This window comes from Camelina sativa, chromosome 13 (assembly GCF_030686135.1).
Source record: "Camelina sativa cultivar CO46 ecotype springtype chromosome 13, ASM3068613v1".
Lineage (NCBI taxonomy): Eukaryota > Viridiplantae > Streptophyta > Magnoliopsida > Brassicales > Brassicaceae > Camelina > Camelina sativa.
Window position 1 is genome coordinate 14,620,965 of NC_141892.1, and position 15,441 is coordinate 14,636,405.

Genomic DNA, 15,441 nt, shown 5'->3' on the forward strand with positions numbered 1-15,441 from the left:
AATCGGTGCATCTTCCAAGTCGGATGGAAGAGTAGCAGCATCGACACTATTGCTCTCTAGTGTCTCTGTTTCGTGATCATCATCGTGATCAGTCAATACGGCAACTGTCACAGTCAAACATTCCGGTTGAACAGAGGGTTCGCTTATCGAGACTGCAACAGGTAATTGCAGGTCAAGGTTGGAGATAGCAACGGATCGGGTCCCTGTGTCAGGAGAACGAACAGACAACAGAGGATAGTCGTCTTCCAACACAAGATGTGGAGACTCGGTGTCATGAAAAGGAAATGTGTCTTCACGGAAAATGACATCACGAGAAACACAAAATATTTCCTTTTCAAGATCGAAAACTCTCCAACCTTTCTTCCCATGGGGATAACCGACAAGCACACATTTTCGACTACGACTTATGAATTTATCTCCTTTGTGATCTTGGTTATGAATATAGCACAGGCAACCCACAACTCGAAGGTGATCATATGATGGTTTCTCACCCTAGAGAACTTCATATGGAGTTTTCCTTGTAAAATTTGCGACGGTGTCCTGTTAATGAGATAGACTGCAACAAGAGCACACTCTCCCCAAAATTCGACAGGTAAATGACCGTCAAACATGACTGTTGTAGCCACATTAAGCAAGTGACGATGTTTTCGTTCCACACGTCTATTCTGTTGTAGCGTTCCTACACAAGACGTCTCATGATGAATTCCTTTTTCGAGAAAAAATGGTGTCAATGACAAGAATTCACTTCCATTGTCACTACGTATCGTTTGAATTTGCTTCCCAAACTGTCGTTCTACAAGAGCAAGAAAGTAACGGAGTTTTGTCGGTGTCTCACTTTTCGCATTCATCAAATAAACCCAAGTTCCACGAGAAAAATCACCTACGATAGTAAGAAAGTATCTTGCTCCCGAAAAGGATGGAACTCTATATGGTCCCCATATATCACAGTGAATCATCTCAAAAATCTTTGAAGTCTTATTGATACTTAAAGGGAAAGAATAACGAGTTTGTTTGGCCTGGACACATGTCTCACACGCCTTATTCATAAAATCACTACTACTAGTAAAACTGAAATCTGAGATCAACTCTACTATTTTCGGTGATGGATGTCCCAACCATCGGTGCCACAACCCCAAAGACTGATTCGAAAAACGCTTCACGGCTGCAACAACCTCCAAATTCCAAAAATAGACCAACCCGCCAACTGGTTTACCTATGCCAATCAGCATCCTCGTAGTGCGGTCCTGAAGAACACAAAACGGGACAGACATTTGTATCACACAATTATTTTCTTCCATCAGTTGTGTCACTGATATCAAATCAAAACCCAAATCCTCGATGTAGAAGACTTCAATCAAACTAAGGTGTGAACTCAACAACATCGTACCCACTGTTTCACTTGTAACTACCATACCATCAGCCAAGGTAATTTGAGTAGGAGAGGATTTTCTTACATTTCGAAGAGTTCCTTTCTTACATGTCAAATTATGAGTAGCCCTTGAATCTAAAATCCAAGAGGGAGAGGGTATCTTACCTGAGATTTGTTCGCTTGTACCACTGCTTGAGGCACTTATCACACGTTTCACACTGAGCCACTGTTCGTAAGTTAGTTCAATTACCGCATCTCTATCTGCATCTGTAACGGGCCACATTTTTGCGAGCCGCTCCCCCTCTACCTCGTGTACCACTTCCAAAAGATGGAGTTCCTCTTCCGCGTCCAACAAGGTTCCTTGGTCGATCGCCTCACCATTCCGGAAATCCAAGTATCTGAAAACAAGTTTCAGCATGATGTCCAGTTCGCCCGCAGTTCGAACACACCACATTCGTGTCTCTATCATTATAACGGAACCGAGGTCGTTGTGTTTGTTGTGCTACAAACACCATGTTTTCAGGTTTATCTTCATGATATTTCTTCTTGGAGCGGGTGTCTTCATCTTGAGTTACTTTCAAATAAGCATACTCCAAGCTCGGCAAAGGTTCTTGAGAGAGCAAGTTTGATCTCACCATCCCATAAACTTCTTCATCAAGTCCCATCAAAAAATCGTGGACCTTTTCTTCTTCCCTTCTCTTTTCGTCTTCGGTGCTGAAATTACAAGTGCACTTTCCACACGTACATGTCAGCGGAGGTCGATAGCAGTTCATACAGTCCCACAATTTTGTAAGCTTTCCATAGTATGCTTTGATACTAAGGTCAGTTTGTTGACAATTGGCGAGATCTTTACGCAACTGCTGAATTCTTGGTCCGTTAGTCACACGGTACCGCTTTCGGATGTGTTCCCACAAATCTCTAGCAATTGGCTTATGAGATATGTTGGACAACAATTTCGGTACGATCGTCATCTTGATCCACGAGACTATGAGAGCATTGATAGGCTTCCAATCCTCATAGTCCTGTGTTCCTTCGCTTGGAGCCTTGATAGATCCATCAAGAAATCCAAACTTCTTTCGAGAATAAAGAGCAGTTTCCAACTTCACGGCCCACTCTTCATAATTGTCTGCTCGTAGCAAGGGTCGGGATATGATACTGCCGGGATTGTACACTTTTTTCCTCTATTCTCCCTAGAAAAAAACCCTGAAACTCCCAAATCTTGAGGATCTCCTCTCTTGAAGTGAATAACTCCTTCATACGAACTCTGATTGGACTGATTCCACTTCGAGATATGCTCTAAATAAGGTAAGAATGTATCCTAAATTGTCGTTTGGCTGGAAGAATTGATCTTTGACTTCGTTCGTGTTGAACAAGACTTAAGGATCTTCTTGGATGATCTCATGATCATATCAAAACGTTAGTGGCTATTATTTGGCAGATGATGGTATGCTATTACTCAACGGGAGAATCACAGTTCCGGACCGAAGTGGATTGCGACAAGAGATCTTAAGAGCAGCCCACACTTCTGCCTTAACCATCCATCCGGGAAGCACCAAGATGTACCGAGATATTCGGAGGTACTATCATTGGCCTGGGATGAAGCGAGCAGTCGCAAAATGGGTGAGTCAGTGTGACTCATGTCAAAGGTGAAGGTGGAGCACCAAGTACCAGCGGGATTACTACGCAACTTACCAATACCGACGTGGAAGTGGGAGTCAATTTTGACGGACTTCATCAGTGGGCTGCCTACAAGGCCGAGGAGGGCCAACGATGCGGTTTGGGTAGTAATGGATCGTTTAACTAAGGTTTCCCACTTGTTTTCAGTAAAAAGTACGGACCAGGCCACTGACTTGGCGGAGAAGTACATTGATGAAATTCTGAGGCTGCAAGGGGTGCCAGCCAACATAGTATCAGATCGCGACCCGAAGTTTTCTAAAGATTCTATCGATTTTCTATTAAATCTAGTTATAATATATATTTAGAATATTGATATGTGATACGGTTCTATCACATAAAGAAATCTCATGATAGTATAAATTCTGATATTATATTAATGAATAAATCAAGCATTTCTAAATTATATCATGGTAGCAGAGCAGAAAACTCTTGTCACCTAATTTCTTTTCTACCGGCCGCCATTGCTTGGCTTCAGCAATCGACATCTTTATTCTAAAATTATTAACCTACCCATCGTCGTTGCACTAGCCGGTGTAGGTTCCACTATCTTCTACTATTTTCTAAAGATTCTTTCGATTTTCTATTAAATCAAGCCGCCGCACATCTATCTTCTACCGTTTCTATAAGTCACTGTTGCCGTTGTTTTTTAAGAAAGCCATAAGATGCGGCTATACTTCTTCTACTTTGCAGCCACTTCACAAGCCACTGATTTTCTATCTTCTACACATATTAAACTTATTTTTTGTTTGGTGTTTGAGAACTTATTGTCCAAGTTGGTATTCGGAATTTCGGATCACCAACTTGCGAGAGGGTATTCGGATATATAAAATATATATTTAGCATATTGATATGTTATATAGTTCTATCTCATAAGGAAATCTCATCATGTATAAATACTCATCTTATGTTAACGAATAAATCAAGCCTTTTTAAATTATATCATTAACACATATGATTAGTTGGGGAAATATTATTGTAAATACGTGCTTTTAACATTTACTTTTCTTTTGAAACTATCATATTTAGAAAATTTTATACAATAATTTTAGAAGAGTAGTAAGAGCCAGAAAAACAAAACAAACAAATTGTCAAAATGTTGATCCTTCTATGATCCATTGAAGGCCATTTTACCTTTGAACCATTTAACCATCAAACGAAGCCATTGATAATTTGATATAATTAAGTTTCATAGTAAAATTATAAGATTCTAGTACCAAATCACAAGAACTCTTGGAATATGGTATCTTTTTATGTTATTGTTATGTTCTTTGGACAAATACATCCAAGATACAGGATAGAGGAAAACAAAAACAATGTGTTATCATACCACTAATATAATCCTATAGTATCAAAGGATATTTTTAGTAAAAAAAATGGTCTATACAGGGATCGAACCTTTGACCTTCGCGTTATTAGCACGACGCTCTAACCAAATAGGCCAATTGCTCTATAGACTCCATTTTTGTTTTTTAATTTATATTTCTTCAACTATCTCTGCTTAATTTTTTTTTTCTTGGTGAATACTATCTCTGCTTAACTAACAAAAACCTTTGGACTCTCCGCTCTTTCACATTGCACACAATTTTTAACTTTTAAAATACAATTGGTAACAAAAACTTTAGTAACTGTGACTGTTATTTTTATTTTATGAATTTTATTAAAATAAATAGAAAACATACAAACGAATAGATAAATAGAAAACGTAATGAATTTTTTTTAAAATAAAAATTTACAAAAATACAAATAATAAACATACAAACGAATAGATAAATATTTTTTAAAAAGTAAAAAAATTCAAAGATATGGTTTCTTTTTTAGTTCAAGGAACCATCATTAATAGTAATTGACTATGGTTTATAATGGTTGTTGATACAAAAATAATTATGAAAAATAAATCTAAAAATAACAGAAATAAAAAATATATTATTAGTGAATCAAAATATACTTTTGTGTTAAATTATACACAAACCAGTTATTCGACAATGTGCATGGTCGAGTGTATGGTCGAGTGGTGTCTCAAGCTCAGTTCTCTTCTCATTCTGCACCTCTGGTTGAAGAAAATCCTCTCCAACTTGGTTGTCACTGTCCTTAGTGAGCTTTAAAGGTAGTTCTTTGAGAGAGATAGCTTGGGCAGTGGCAAACTCCTTGAGATTGTCAGTTGAGGTCCCATTGAGTTGTCTAGAAGAAGAAGATTCACTCTTGCTCTCTAGGAGAAGCAGTCTGCAAGTTAAAGCTTCAATCTTGATATTAAGGTCACTGTATGTGCAGTCCATCTTATTATTCATCTCTGTGAGCTTCTTACTTGTTTCCATATCTCCATCAGCTTGGCCTTGTAGGAGTTGCTGAAGCATACCCTCCATCTCATGATCAATAGCAGAAGCTTGTTGGGGTTGTTGTGGAGGATAGAATGGGACCATAAACTGCTCATCTTCACAAACAACATGTACTTGCTTCTGCTGGGTTAGAAAGAGCTTATCTAGCTTCTCAAGCTTCTCATTTAAGGCTTGTAGGTCATTTCTATGCTCTTCCTCAGAATCAACACCTCCCCTTAAGTTGCTATCATATTCTTTACTATAATCTCCATCAGACTGAGCAATGTTCTCTACTAATTCCAAACCTGCAGCTACATCTCTATTCATGAAGCTTCCATTGGAGGTTGTGTCCAGGAGCATCTTGATCTTGGGAAGAACACCTTCTCGATACCTATCAGGAAGTCATCGAACCGGAGTTAAGTGAAGATCCGGGGGAGGCGGAAGAGGAGAAGATGATAGACAGCCAAACCACCCGATCACTAGCCCCACCAGTACCACGACCGACACACCGAGCAAGGGGATCGAGCATCACTCCAAATCCCACCTACAAGCCTCCGACGACTGGTCCGAGTCAAAGGCACCCAAAGTGGAACTCAAACCTCTCTCGTCTGGGCTAAGGTACGCTTTCCTGGGACCTAACTCAACTTATTCGGTTATCGTTAATTCTAGCTTGCCTGAAAAAGACCTGAAATTGCTCTGCACTCAGTTGAGAAATTATAGAGGGGCAATAGGCTATACTCTAGACGACATCAAGGGTATATCCCCTGATATCTTCACCCACTGGATAAACCTGGCGGATGAATCATACTCTAGTGTAGAACCTCAGCGTCGGCTAAACCCGAACCTAAAGGAAGTGGTGAAAAAAGAAATTCTGATGTTGCTCGATGCTAGAGTTATCTACCCCATCTTTGACAACACTTGGGTGTCCCCGGTGCACTGCGTTCCGAAGAAAGGAGGAATCACCGTAGTCAAAAATGAGAAAGATGAGTTAATTCCCACGAGGACTATAACAGGTCATCGGATGTGTATTGACTTAATACGATCTCCCTAGGATAGAACTCCGATGAAAGGCTGAAGATAGGTGATAGGTGACGTGATCTTGTTGATGATGATGGACGAATGACTTTGAGTGATGATGTGTGAAGATCGAATGATGAAAACAATGGTTCGATGGAGATAGATGTTTAGGTGGTTGTATGGATTCGAAAATAAGTGAATAGTTTCTGAATCACAAAGTGTATAGAAACCCAGAAATCAAGAACGCATTCTAGAATTCAAATTGAGAGAAAAAGTGTGACAATACTTGTTCATACAACTTCTTCGCTACCAAACAAGGAGGCGTGGCTTTGGGTTTTATAATCAACCCTAGGGTTCGACACTCCAAACAACAGGAAGTTCAAAATAAAACAACAAGGCGTGTAAAGGAAATAAGAAAACAACGAAGCGTCCAGGTGATCTGTAGTAGTACAGAAGTCACTTGTATTAGTACATTATTCCCCATTGGTAATGACTTCTAGATAACTTGACGTAGTGATCCATTTGCCTCATTAGAAACCATACCGAGAAAACCCAGTGGGACAAAACTCAGCTATGGGAAAAAGAGTACAAACTTCACACCTAAGTTATCTAGTTATCATTACCGAGTGAAGTCTTCAGGGTGGATATGTTGAAGACTTGGATCCTCGGTAGATTGAATGACCCGTCAGCTATGAGTGCATGAGCTTCCTTGGCCATCTCCTTAGCTCTTGAACGAGTGATCCTTCCCACGATCTCCGGTTTCTCTGCAGCTTCTGTCTCCTTGCTGGCCACGATCATATCATCCTCCCCCTCTTCAAAAGGATTTGTCCTCAAATCGGGATCTGCATAATAAGGAAGCAAGTCAGAAACATTGAATGTTGAAGATATATTATACTTACCTTGAAGATCAATCTGGTAGGCGTTGTCGTTGATCTTCTTGATGACTTCAAATGGACCATCAGCTCGTGGTAGAAGCTTGCTTTTCCTCTCTTCTGGGAACCTATCCTTGCGTAAATGAATCCACACCAAGTCTCCTTCGTCGAAAACGATCTCCTTTCTGCCCTTGTTTGCATGTTTCTCATACTGCTTGGTTCTTTTCTCTATGTTCTCCTTAGCTTTAGCTTGTATCCTCCTGACCTGTTCAGCCTTTTCTTTGCCATCAAAGCTACACTTCACACTTAAAGGTAAAGGAATCAAGTCTAGAGGTGATTGTGGATTAAAACCATAAACAATTTCAAAAGGAGAGAATAGAGTAGCAGAATGCTTAGCGTGATTATATGCGAACTCTACGTGTGGTAAACATTCTTCCCATGACTTGAGATTGCTTTTCACTAAGGTCCTGAGGAGTGTAGATAGCGTCCTGTTCACAACTTCGGTTTGCCCATCTGTTTGCGGATGGCATGTGGTTGAGAATGATAGCTTGGTTCTGAGTTTAGCCCATAGCGTTCTCCAGAAGTGTCCTAGAAACTTAGTATCTCAGTCTGAAACGATTACTTGAGGTATTCCATGCAGACGTACTACTTCCCTGAAAAACAAGTTAGCTACAATAACAGCATCATCCGTCTTGTGACTGGCAATGAAGTGAGCCATTTTGCTAAACCTGTCAACCACAACGAAAATCGAATCTCTACCATTTCTGGTTCAAGGTAAGCCAAGAACAAAATCCATAGAAATATGAGTCCAAGGTTGAGACGGGATAGGGAGAGGAGTGTACAAGCCGTTGGGCTGTACTTTACCCTTGGACATTTTGCAGATATGGCACCTAGAACAGATTTTCTCAACGTCTTTCTTCATTTGAGGCCAATAGAAGTGTTCCTGCAGTCCAAGTAGAGTCTTTGACACTCCGAAATGTCCAGCTAGTCCACCTCCGTGAGCTTCTCTAATCAACAGTTCCCTTATGGATCCTCTTGGTATGCACAATCGATCCTTATAAAATAGATATCCATCCTGCCTATAATAGCTTTCAAAAGCAAACTTATGGCATTTGCCATAGCTCTCAGCAAAATCGATGTCAGTCTCATAAAGTCCTACTATTTCATCAAAATCTTCTAGCTTAGAAGACAAAGTAGAAACGAGAGTGTATCTCCGGGATAATGCATCTGCGACTACATTATCCTTACCTTTCTTGTACTTAACCGTGTAGGGAAAAGTCTCAATGAACTCCATCCATCTGGCATGTCTCTTGTTGAGCTTATGTTGTCCTTTGAGATGCTTCAGGGACTCATGATCTGTGTGAATAACGAACTCCTTGGGCCACAGGTAATGCTGCCACGTTTGAAGAGCCCGAACCAAGGCGTACAGCTCCTTGTCATACGTAGGATAGTTCAACGTCGATCCTCCTAGCTTCTCACTGAAGTAAGCTACTGGCTTCCTATCCTGCATCAAAACAGCACCTATACCCACTCCGGAGGCATCACATTCAATCTCAAAAGTTTTCATAAAGTCAGGAAGTAAAAGAATAGGGGCAGTGATAAGCTTCTCTTTTAAGGCTGAAAATGCCTTCTCTTGTGCTTCCTCCCATCTGAATGCTACATCCTTCTTGACAACTTCTGTAAGTGGCGCTGCAATAGTACTGAAGTCTTGCACAAATCGCCTGTAGAACCCTGCTAGTCCATGAAAGCTCCTGACTTCTGCCACGTTTTTGGGTGTTGGCCACTCCTTAATAGCCTTGACCTTCTCATCGTCCACTCTAACTCCTTCTGCACTGACAACAAAGCCTAGAAAAACAACCTCAGTAGTACAGAATGAACATTTAGAAAAATTAGCAAAGAGGGATTGAGAACGAAGAACATTTAGAACTTGGCGGATGTGTTCTAAGTGTTCTTCTAGACCTTTGCTGTAGATGAGTATGTCGTCGAAGTACACAACCACGAAGATGCCTATGAAAGGTCTGAGAGCATGATTCATTAAACGCATGAAGGTACTAGGAGCATTGGTGAGACCAAACGGCATGACTAGCCATTCATAGAGCCCTTGCTTGGTCTTGAAGGCTCTTTTCCATTCATCTCCTTCCTTCATTCTGATCTGATGATACCCACTCTTCAAATCGATCTTTGAGAAGACTGTTGAACCACATAACTCGTCCAACATGTCATCTAATCTCGGAATTGGATGTCTGTACTTCACTGTGATGTTGTTAATAGCTCTGCAGTCAACACACATCCTCCATGAACCATCTTTCTTTGGTACAAGCAAAACTGGTACTGCACATGGACTGAGACTCTCTCTGATGTGTCCCTTGCTCATCAGCTCTTCTACTTGCTTCTGAAGCTCTTTAGTTTCTACTGGATTGGTTCTGTAAGCTGGTCTATTTGGTAGAGCTGAACCTGGTACCAAATCGATCTGATGCTCTATCCCACGTATTGGCGGCAAACCTGGAGGTATCTCTTCTGGAAATACATCCTTGTACTCCTCTATAATCTCTATCATCTCGCGTGGAAGTTCTCCTGCTGACTTAGTACTGGTGAGTGTCTCCTTATACACAAACATGAATGTGGTCATCTCTGGATCAAATAGCTTGTTGAACTCGCTGTGATTGATGTACAGGCTGTGAGACACTTTCTCTGTATCCTTGCGGTTCATGTGAAGCTGGTCCTTGTAGATTTCGCTGAGTGTAAGTGGTAGAAGAGTGACCTTGCGTCCTTTGAACTCAAATGACTGCTTGTTGGTATAGCCATCGTGAAACACTCTTCTGTCGAACTGCCATGGTCTTCCCAAAAGGATATGACTTGACTTCATTGGAATCACATCACAAAGCAGCTCATCCTCATATTTCCCAATCGCTAGTTTCACCATCACTTGCTGCGAGACTGTTAAAGCTCCCTTGTTGTTCAACCACTGTAGCTGATAAGGTCTTGGATGTGAAGTGGTCTTGAGATTAAGCTTCTGCACCATCTCTTCACTAGCAGCATTAGTATAGCTACCACCATCAACGATCAAGGTGCAGACCTTGTCTTGAACCATACACCTGGTGTGAAATAGGTTCTCACGCTGCCCTCTGTCATCTGGATGAATCTGAACACTTAAAGCTCTGCGTGCTACTAGCATCTCTCCCATGACTGCTGGTTCACCTTCTTCACCTAAATCAGACTCTGGTTCACTCTCTGAATTGTCTACAGGCACAATCTCTCCTCCTTCTTGAAGAAGAAACATCTTCTTGTTAGGACAGTCTCTGGAATAATGCCCCATCCCTTGGCATTTGAAACACCTGATATGACTTGTAGAGGTGCTACTCTTGGGCTTGAAATCGATCTTAACTTCCTCTTTGACTGTGGCTGTCGCGGGTTTGCTGTCCTTGGTGAAGGCGGGTTTGCTGAACTCCCTCGGCTTGGACATGTTAGGCGTAAACGTAGACCTCACTCCCTTTCTCTTGATCTGTGATTCAATTAGCTCTGCCTTATGTACCATTTCTTGCACATCTTCATAGTTCTGCAGCTCTATCTTATCTTGAATCTCTCTGTTCAAACCTCCAAGAAACCTAGACATAACCATGTCTTCACTTTCTCTCAGATCAGCCCTGATCATAAGCGTTTCCAGCTCTTGGTAGTAATCTCTAACAGACTTAGTGCCTTGAATGAGACGCCTAAGCTTGTTAAGAATCTCTCTCTGGTAATGTGTAGGCACAAACTTCTTTCTCATCTGCGTGACTAGCTGTTCCCATGTAGTGATAGCAGGCTCTCTCTGTCGATGTCGAGTAAGTCCCAGCTGCTCCCACCACAACAAAGCATAGCCATTGAATTCGGATATGGCTATCTTCACCTTGTTAAACTCATAAGTACCCTGAACCTGAAAGTTAGATTCCATCTTCCTTTCCCAGTCTAGGTAAGTCTCTGGATCATTGGTACCATGAAAAGAAGGATACTGGATTTTGAGGTGCTTCAGCTGCTGCCTCAAAGGATCATAATCCCTGCCATGATCTCTGTTTCTGTTTCTCCTCATTGTCTCTTGACTATGATCTGAAACTTCTTCTTCTTCAGAATACTCTCTATCTGACTCAATGTATATTCGATGCCCAGCTACTTGTTCAGCTCGTTGTGGGCGTGTAGGATCTCTACCAGTTCTTCGATGCTCTCTTTCTGTGCTTTGAGTGTTTCTTCTCTGATTGAAACAAGTCTCTCTTCCCCCAATAGGTGACTTAGCTGTCCTGATCCGTGTATGCTTGGAAGAAGCTCCCACGTGAGCCTTTCCTTTAGCTAAACGAAGGGCCTCCTTAGGGCTAGGTGGTTCTGTAGAACTTTGATCTGAAGCGCTAGATGCTTGAGCTATATCTTTTATCTGCTTCTCGAACTTGTTACTGATCTGCTCCATCTGTTGCTGGAACTGGGTAGACATTGTCTTGTTTGCTTCTGTTATTTGCTAAGCCATGGCTTGGTTCAAAGCTTCCATAGCTTCTGGAGAAAGCTCCATTGTACCTGCAAATTAAAGAAGAAACTCGAAGTAAAATGTTCCTTGAATGAGAAAAACGAAAATAAACTCTGAAACTCTGAATTTTAAACAAAAAACACGACTGCAGACCTAATGTCGAGCTAGACTATTAGAAAAAAATCGAACAATACCAGCCCTATAATGAGCAAAATTTGAAATAACTAACCCTAATTGCAATCTTATTCGAAACAACACCAAAACTAAATCCTAAACTCACAGAACTCGATCTAAACACCAATGAACAACGAAAACAAACCCTAAAAACTAGACAAATGAAATAAATCAAGCAACAAAAACGAGATTAGGGTTTTTAGAATCGCTTAGCCTTTGGCACAGAGTTGGCTCTGATACCACATAATACGATCTCCCTAGGATAGAACTCCGATGAAAGGCTGAAGATAGGTGATAGGTGACGTGATCTTGTTGATGATGATGGACGAATGACTTTGAGTGATGATGTGTGAAGATCGAATGATGAAAATAATGGTTCGATGGAGATAGATGTTTAGGTGGTTGTATGGATTCGAAAATAAGTGAAGAGTTTCTGAATCACAAAGTGTATAGAAACCCAGAAATCAAGAACGCATTCAAGAATTCAAATTGAGAGAAAAAGTGTGACAATACTTGTTCATACAACTTCTTCGCTACCAAACAAGGAGGCGTGGCTTTGGGTTTTATAATCAACCCTAGGGTTCGACACTCCAAACAACAGGAAGTTCAAAATAAAACAACAAGGCGTGTAAAGGAAATAAGAAAACAACGAAGCGTCCAGGTGATCTGTAGTAGTACAGAAGTCACTTGTATTAGTACATTATTCCCCATTGGTAATGACTTCTAGATAACTCGACATAGTGATCCATTTGCCTCATTAAAAACCATACCGAGAAAACCCAGTGGGACAAAACTCAGCTATGGGAAAAAGAGTACAAACTTCACACCTAAGTTATCTAGTTATCATTACCGAGTGAAGTCTTCAGGGTGGATATGTTGAAGACTTGGATCCTCGGTAGATTGAATGACCCGTCAGCTATGAGTGCATGAGCTTCCTTGGCCATCTCCTTAGCTCTTGAACGAGTGATCCTTCCCACGATCTCCGGTTTCTCTGCAGCTTCTGTCTCCTTGCTGGCCACGATCATATCATGACTATAGGAACCTTAATGCATCCTCTAGCAAAGACCACTTTCCTTTGCCCTTCATAGACCAGATGCTGGAAAGGATCGCTAACCACCCCTACTACTGTTTCCTCGACGGTTATAGTGGGTTTTTCCAAATCCCTATACACCCCGCCAACACGGAGAAAACGGCGTTCACTTGCCCTTATGGTACATTTGCCTACAAGAGGATGCGCTTCGGTTTGTGCAACGCTCCCGCAACCTTCCAAAGATGCATGACGTCCATCTTCTCAGACTTGATTGAAGAAATGGTAGAGGTCTTCATGGATGACTTTTCAGTATATGGAGCGTCTTTCTCATCCTGTCGCTCAAAAGGTGCGAAGAAACCAATCTAGTGCTAAACTGGGAAAAATACCACTTTATGGTTCAGGAGGGGATAGTCCTAGGCCACAAGATCTCAGAGAAGGGGATAGAGGTTGACAAGACAAAAATAGAAGTGATGGTTCAACTGCAACCTCCTAAATCGGTAAAAGACGTCAGAAGTTTCCTAGGTCACACAGGATTCTACAGGCGATTTAATAAAGACTTCTCTAAGATCGCCCGACCGTTGACACGACTCCTCTACAAGGAAGCAGAATTTATCATCGACAAGGATTGTTTAGAAGCCTTCAACAAGATAAAGGAAGCCTTGGTAAGTGCACCGATAGTTCAAGTTCCTAATTGGGATTATCGTTTTGAGATCATGTGTGACGCTTCAGATTACGCAGTGGGGGCGGTACTTGGCCAAAGGATAGATAAAAAGCTCCATGTGATCTACTATGCCAGTAGAACCATGGACGATGCCCAGACAAGGTACGCAACAACTGAAAAGGAACTCTTTGCTGTAGTCTTTGCGTTTGAGAAATTCAAGAGTTACTTAGTCGGATCAAAAGTGGTTGTTTACACAGATCATACCGCCCTAAGGTACATTTACTCAAAGAAGGACACCAAACCTAGGCTCCTCAGATGGATACTCCTGCTGCAAGAATTCGACATAGAAATTCTGGATAAGAAGGGAATCGAGAACGGAGTGGCAGACCATTTGTCTAGAATGAGAATAGAGGATCCACTTCCAATAGATGACTCGATGCCCGAATAGAGGCTAGTGCACATCGAATTCTTGTAAGAAATGAGGCACACGATCGGGCACACAGTAGCTCACTCGATCCCCGAGTCAACAGGTTCAATCGAGCTCATGGCAATCGAGTCGGCTAAGCTACCTTGGTACTGAAGCTACCTTGGTACTGACTTCGTGAACTACATCGTTTGCGGAGAAATTCCTAAGGACTACGATGCTCACAAAAAGAAAAAAATCTTCAGGGACATCAACAGCTACTACTGGGATGAGCCCTACTTGTACAAAAAAGGGACAGATGGCCTGTTCAGACGATGTACAACAGGGGTACTAGAGCACTGCCATGGGTCTGACAATGGAGGTCAGTTCGCTACTTTCAAAACCTACCAAAAGATACTTCAAGCTGGTCTCTGGTGGCCAACCATGTTCAAAGACGCACATCTATTCATAACCAAGTGTGATCCTTGCCAAAAAATGGGTAACATCGGTAGGAGGAATGAGATGCCTCAATAGCCGATTTTAGAAGTCGAAGTTTTCGATGTTTGGGGAATTGACTTCATGGGACCTTTTAACCCCCCCCCCCCCCCCCCTCAAATGGAAACATGTACATCCTGGTAGCAGTCGACTATGTCTCAAAATGGGTCGAAAAATGAGCACAAGGTTGTCTTGTGGATGTTCAAAAACATCATTTTCCCAAGATTTGGAATCCCAAGAGTAGTAATCAGCGATGAAGGAACCCACTTCATTAACAGAGTTTTCGACAGCTTGTTAAAAAAGCACGGAGTCAAGCATAAAGTCGCAACAGCTTACCACCCGCAAACCAGCGGGCAAGTGGAGGTGAGTAACAAACAGATCAAAGCGATATTGGCCAGGATCGTTGGAATCACAAAAAAGGATTGGTCATTCAAGCTAGATGATGCATTATGGGCCTACAGGACAGCCTACAAAACACCGATTGGGCGAACTCCCTTCCAGCTTCTTTATGGAAAAAACTGTCACCTGCCGGTTGAGATAGAATAGAAAGCGATCTGGGCAACAAAGCTCCTGAATTTGGACATAAAGACCGCCCAAGAAAAAAGAGTAATGGATCTCCACGAACTCAATGAAATTCGATTAGAGGCTTATGATAAGTCGAAAATCTACAAGGAGAGAACCAAAGCCTTTCATGATAAAAAGATCCAACACAAGGATTTAAAAGCTGGAGACAAAGTCCTTTTGTTCAACTCGAAGCTTCGGCTGTTCTCCGGGAAGCTCAAGTCAAGATGGTCACGACCCTTCGAAATTAAGGAGGTTATGCCTTATGGAGCAGTAACTTTACTGGGGAAAGATGGGACCGAGTTTAACATTAATGGGCAAAGAGTGAAGAAGTACATGGCGAATGAGAACACATAGGTGGGGGCATCTCTGTCTCTCACC

The 15,441-nt window shown here is 41.6% G+C and overlaps 2 protein-coding genes across 2 annotated transcripts; both read right to left on the reverse strand.

Annotated features, from left to right (window-relative positions):
- Nucleotides 1-1,743: 1,743 nt before the first annotated feature.
- On the reverse strand, nucleotides 1,744-2,907 carry LOC147929576 (uncharacterized). The gene is made up of 2 exons (XM_087480662.1): nucleotides 2,842-2,907; nucleotides 1,744-2,550 (listed from the first exon to the last, which is right to left on the reverse strand). The coding sequence occupies exons 1-2, from the start codon at nucleotides 2,905-2,907 to the stop codon at nucleotides 1,744-1,746; spliced, it is 873 nt and encodes a 290-aa protein (XP_087336788.1).
- A 2,091-nt stretch (nucleotides 2,908-4,998) lies between these two features.
- On the reverse strand, nucleotides 4,999-9,810 carry LOC147929577 (uncharacterized). Its single transcript, XM_087480663.1, has 4 exons — nucleotides 9,255-9,810; nucleotides 9,013-9,092; nucleotides 8,090-8,586; nucleotides 4,999-5,749 (listed from the first exon to the last, which is right to left on the reverse strand). Exons 1-4 carry the CDS (start codon nucleotides 9,802-9,804, stop codon nucleotides 4,999-5,001), a joined length of 1,878 nt encoding a protein of 625 aa, XP_087336789.1. The 5' UTR covers nucleotides 9,805-9,810.
- Between the last annotated feature and the right edge of the window lie 5,631 nt (nucleotides 9,811-15,441).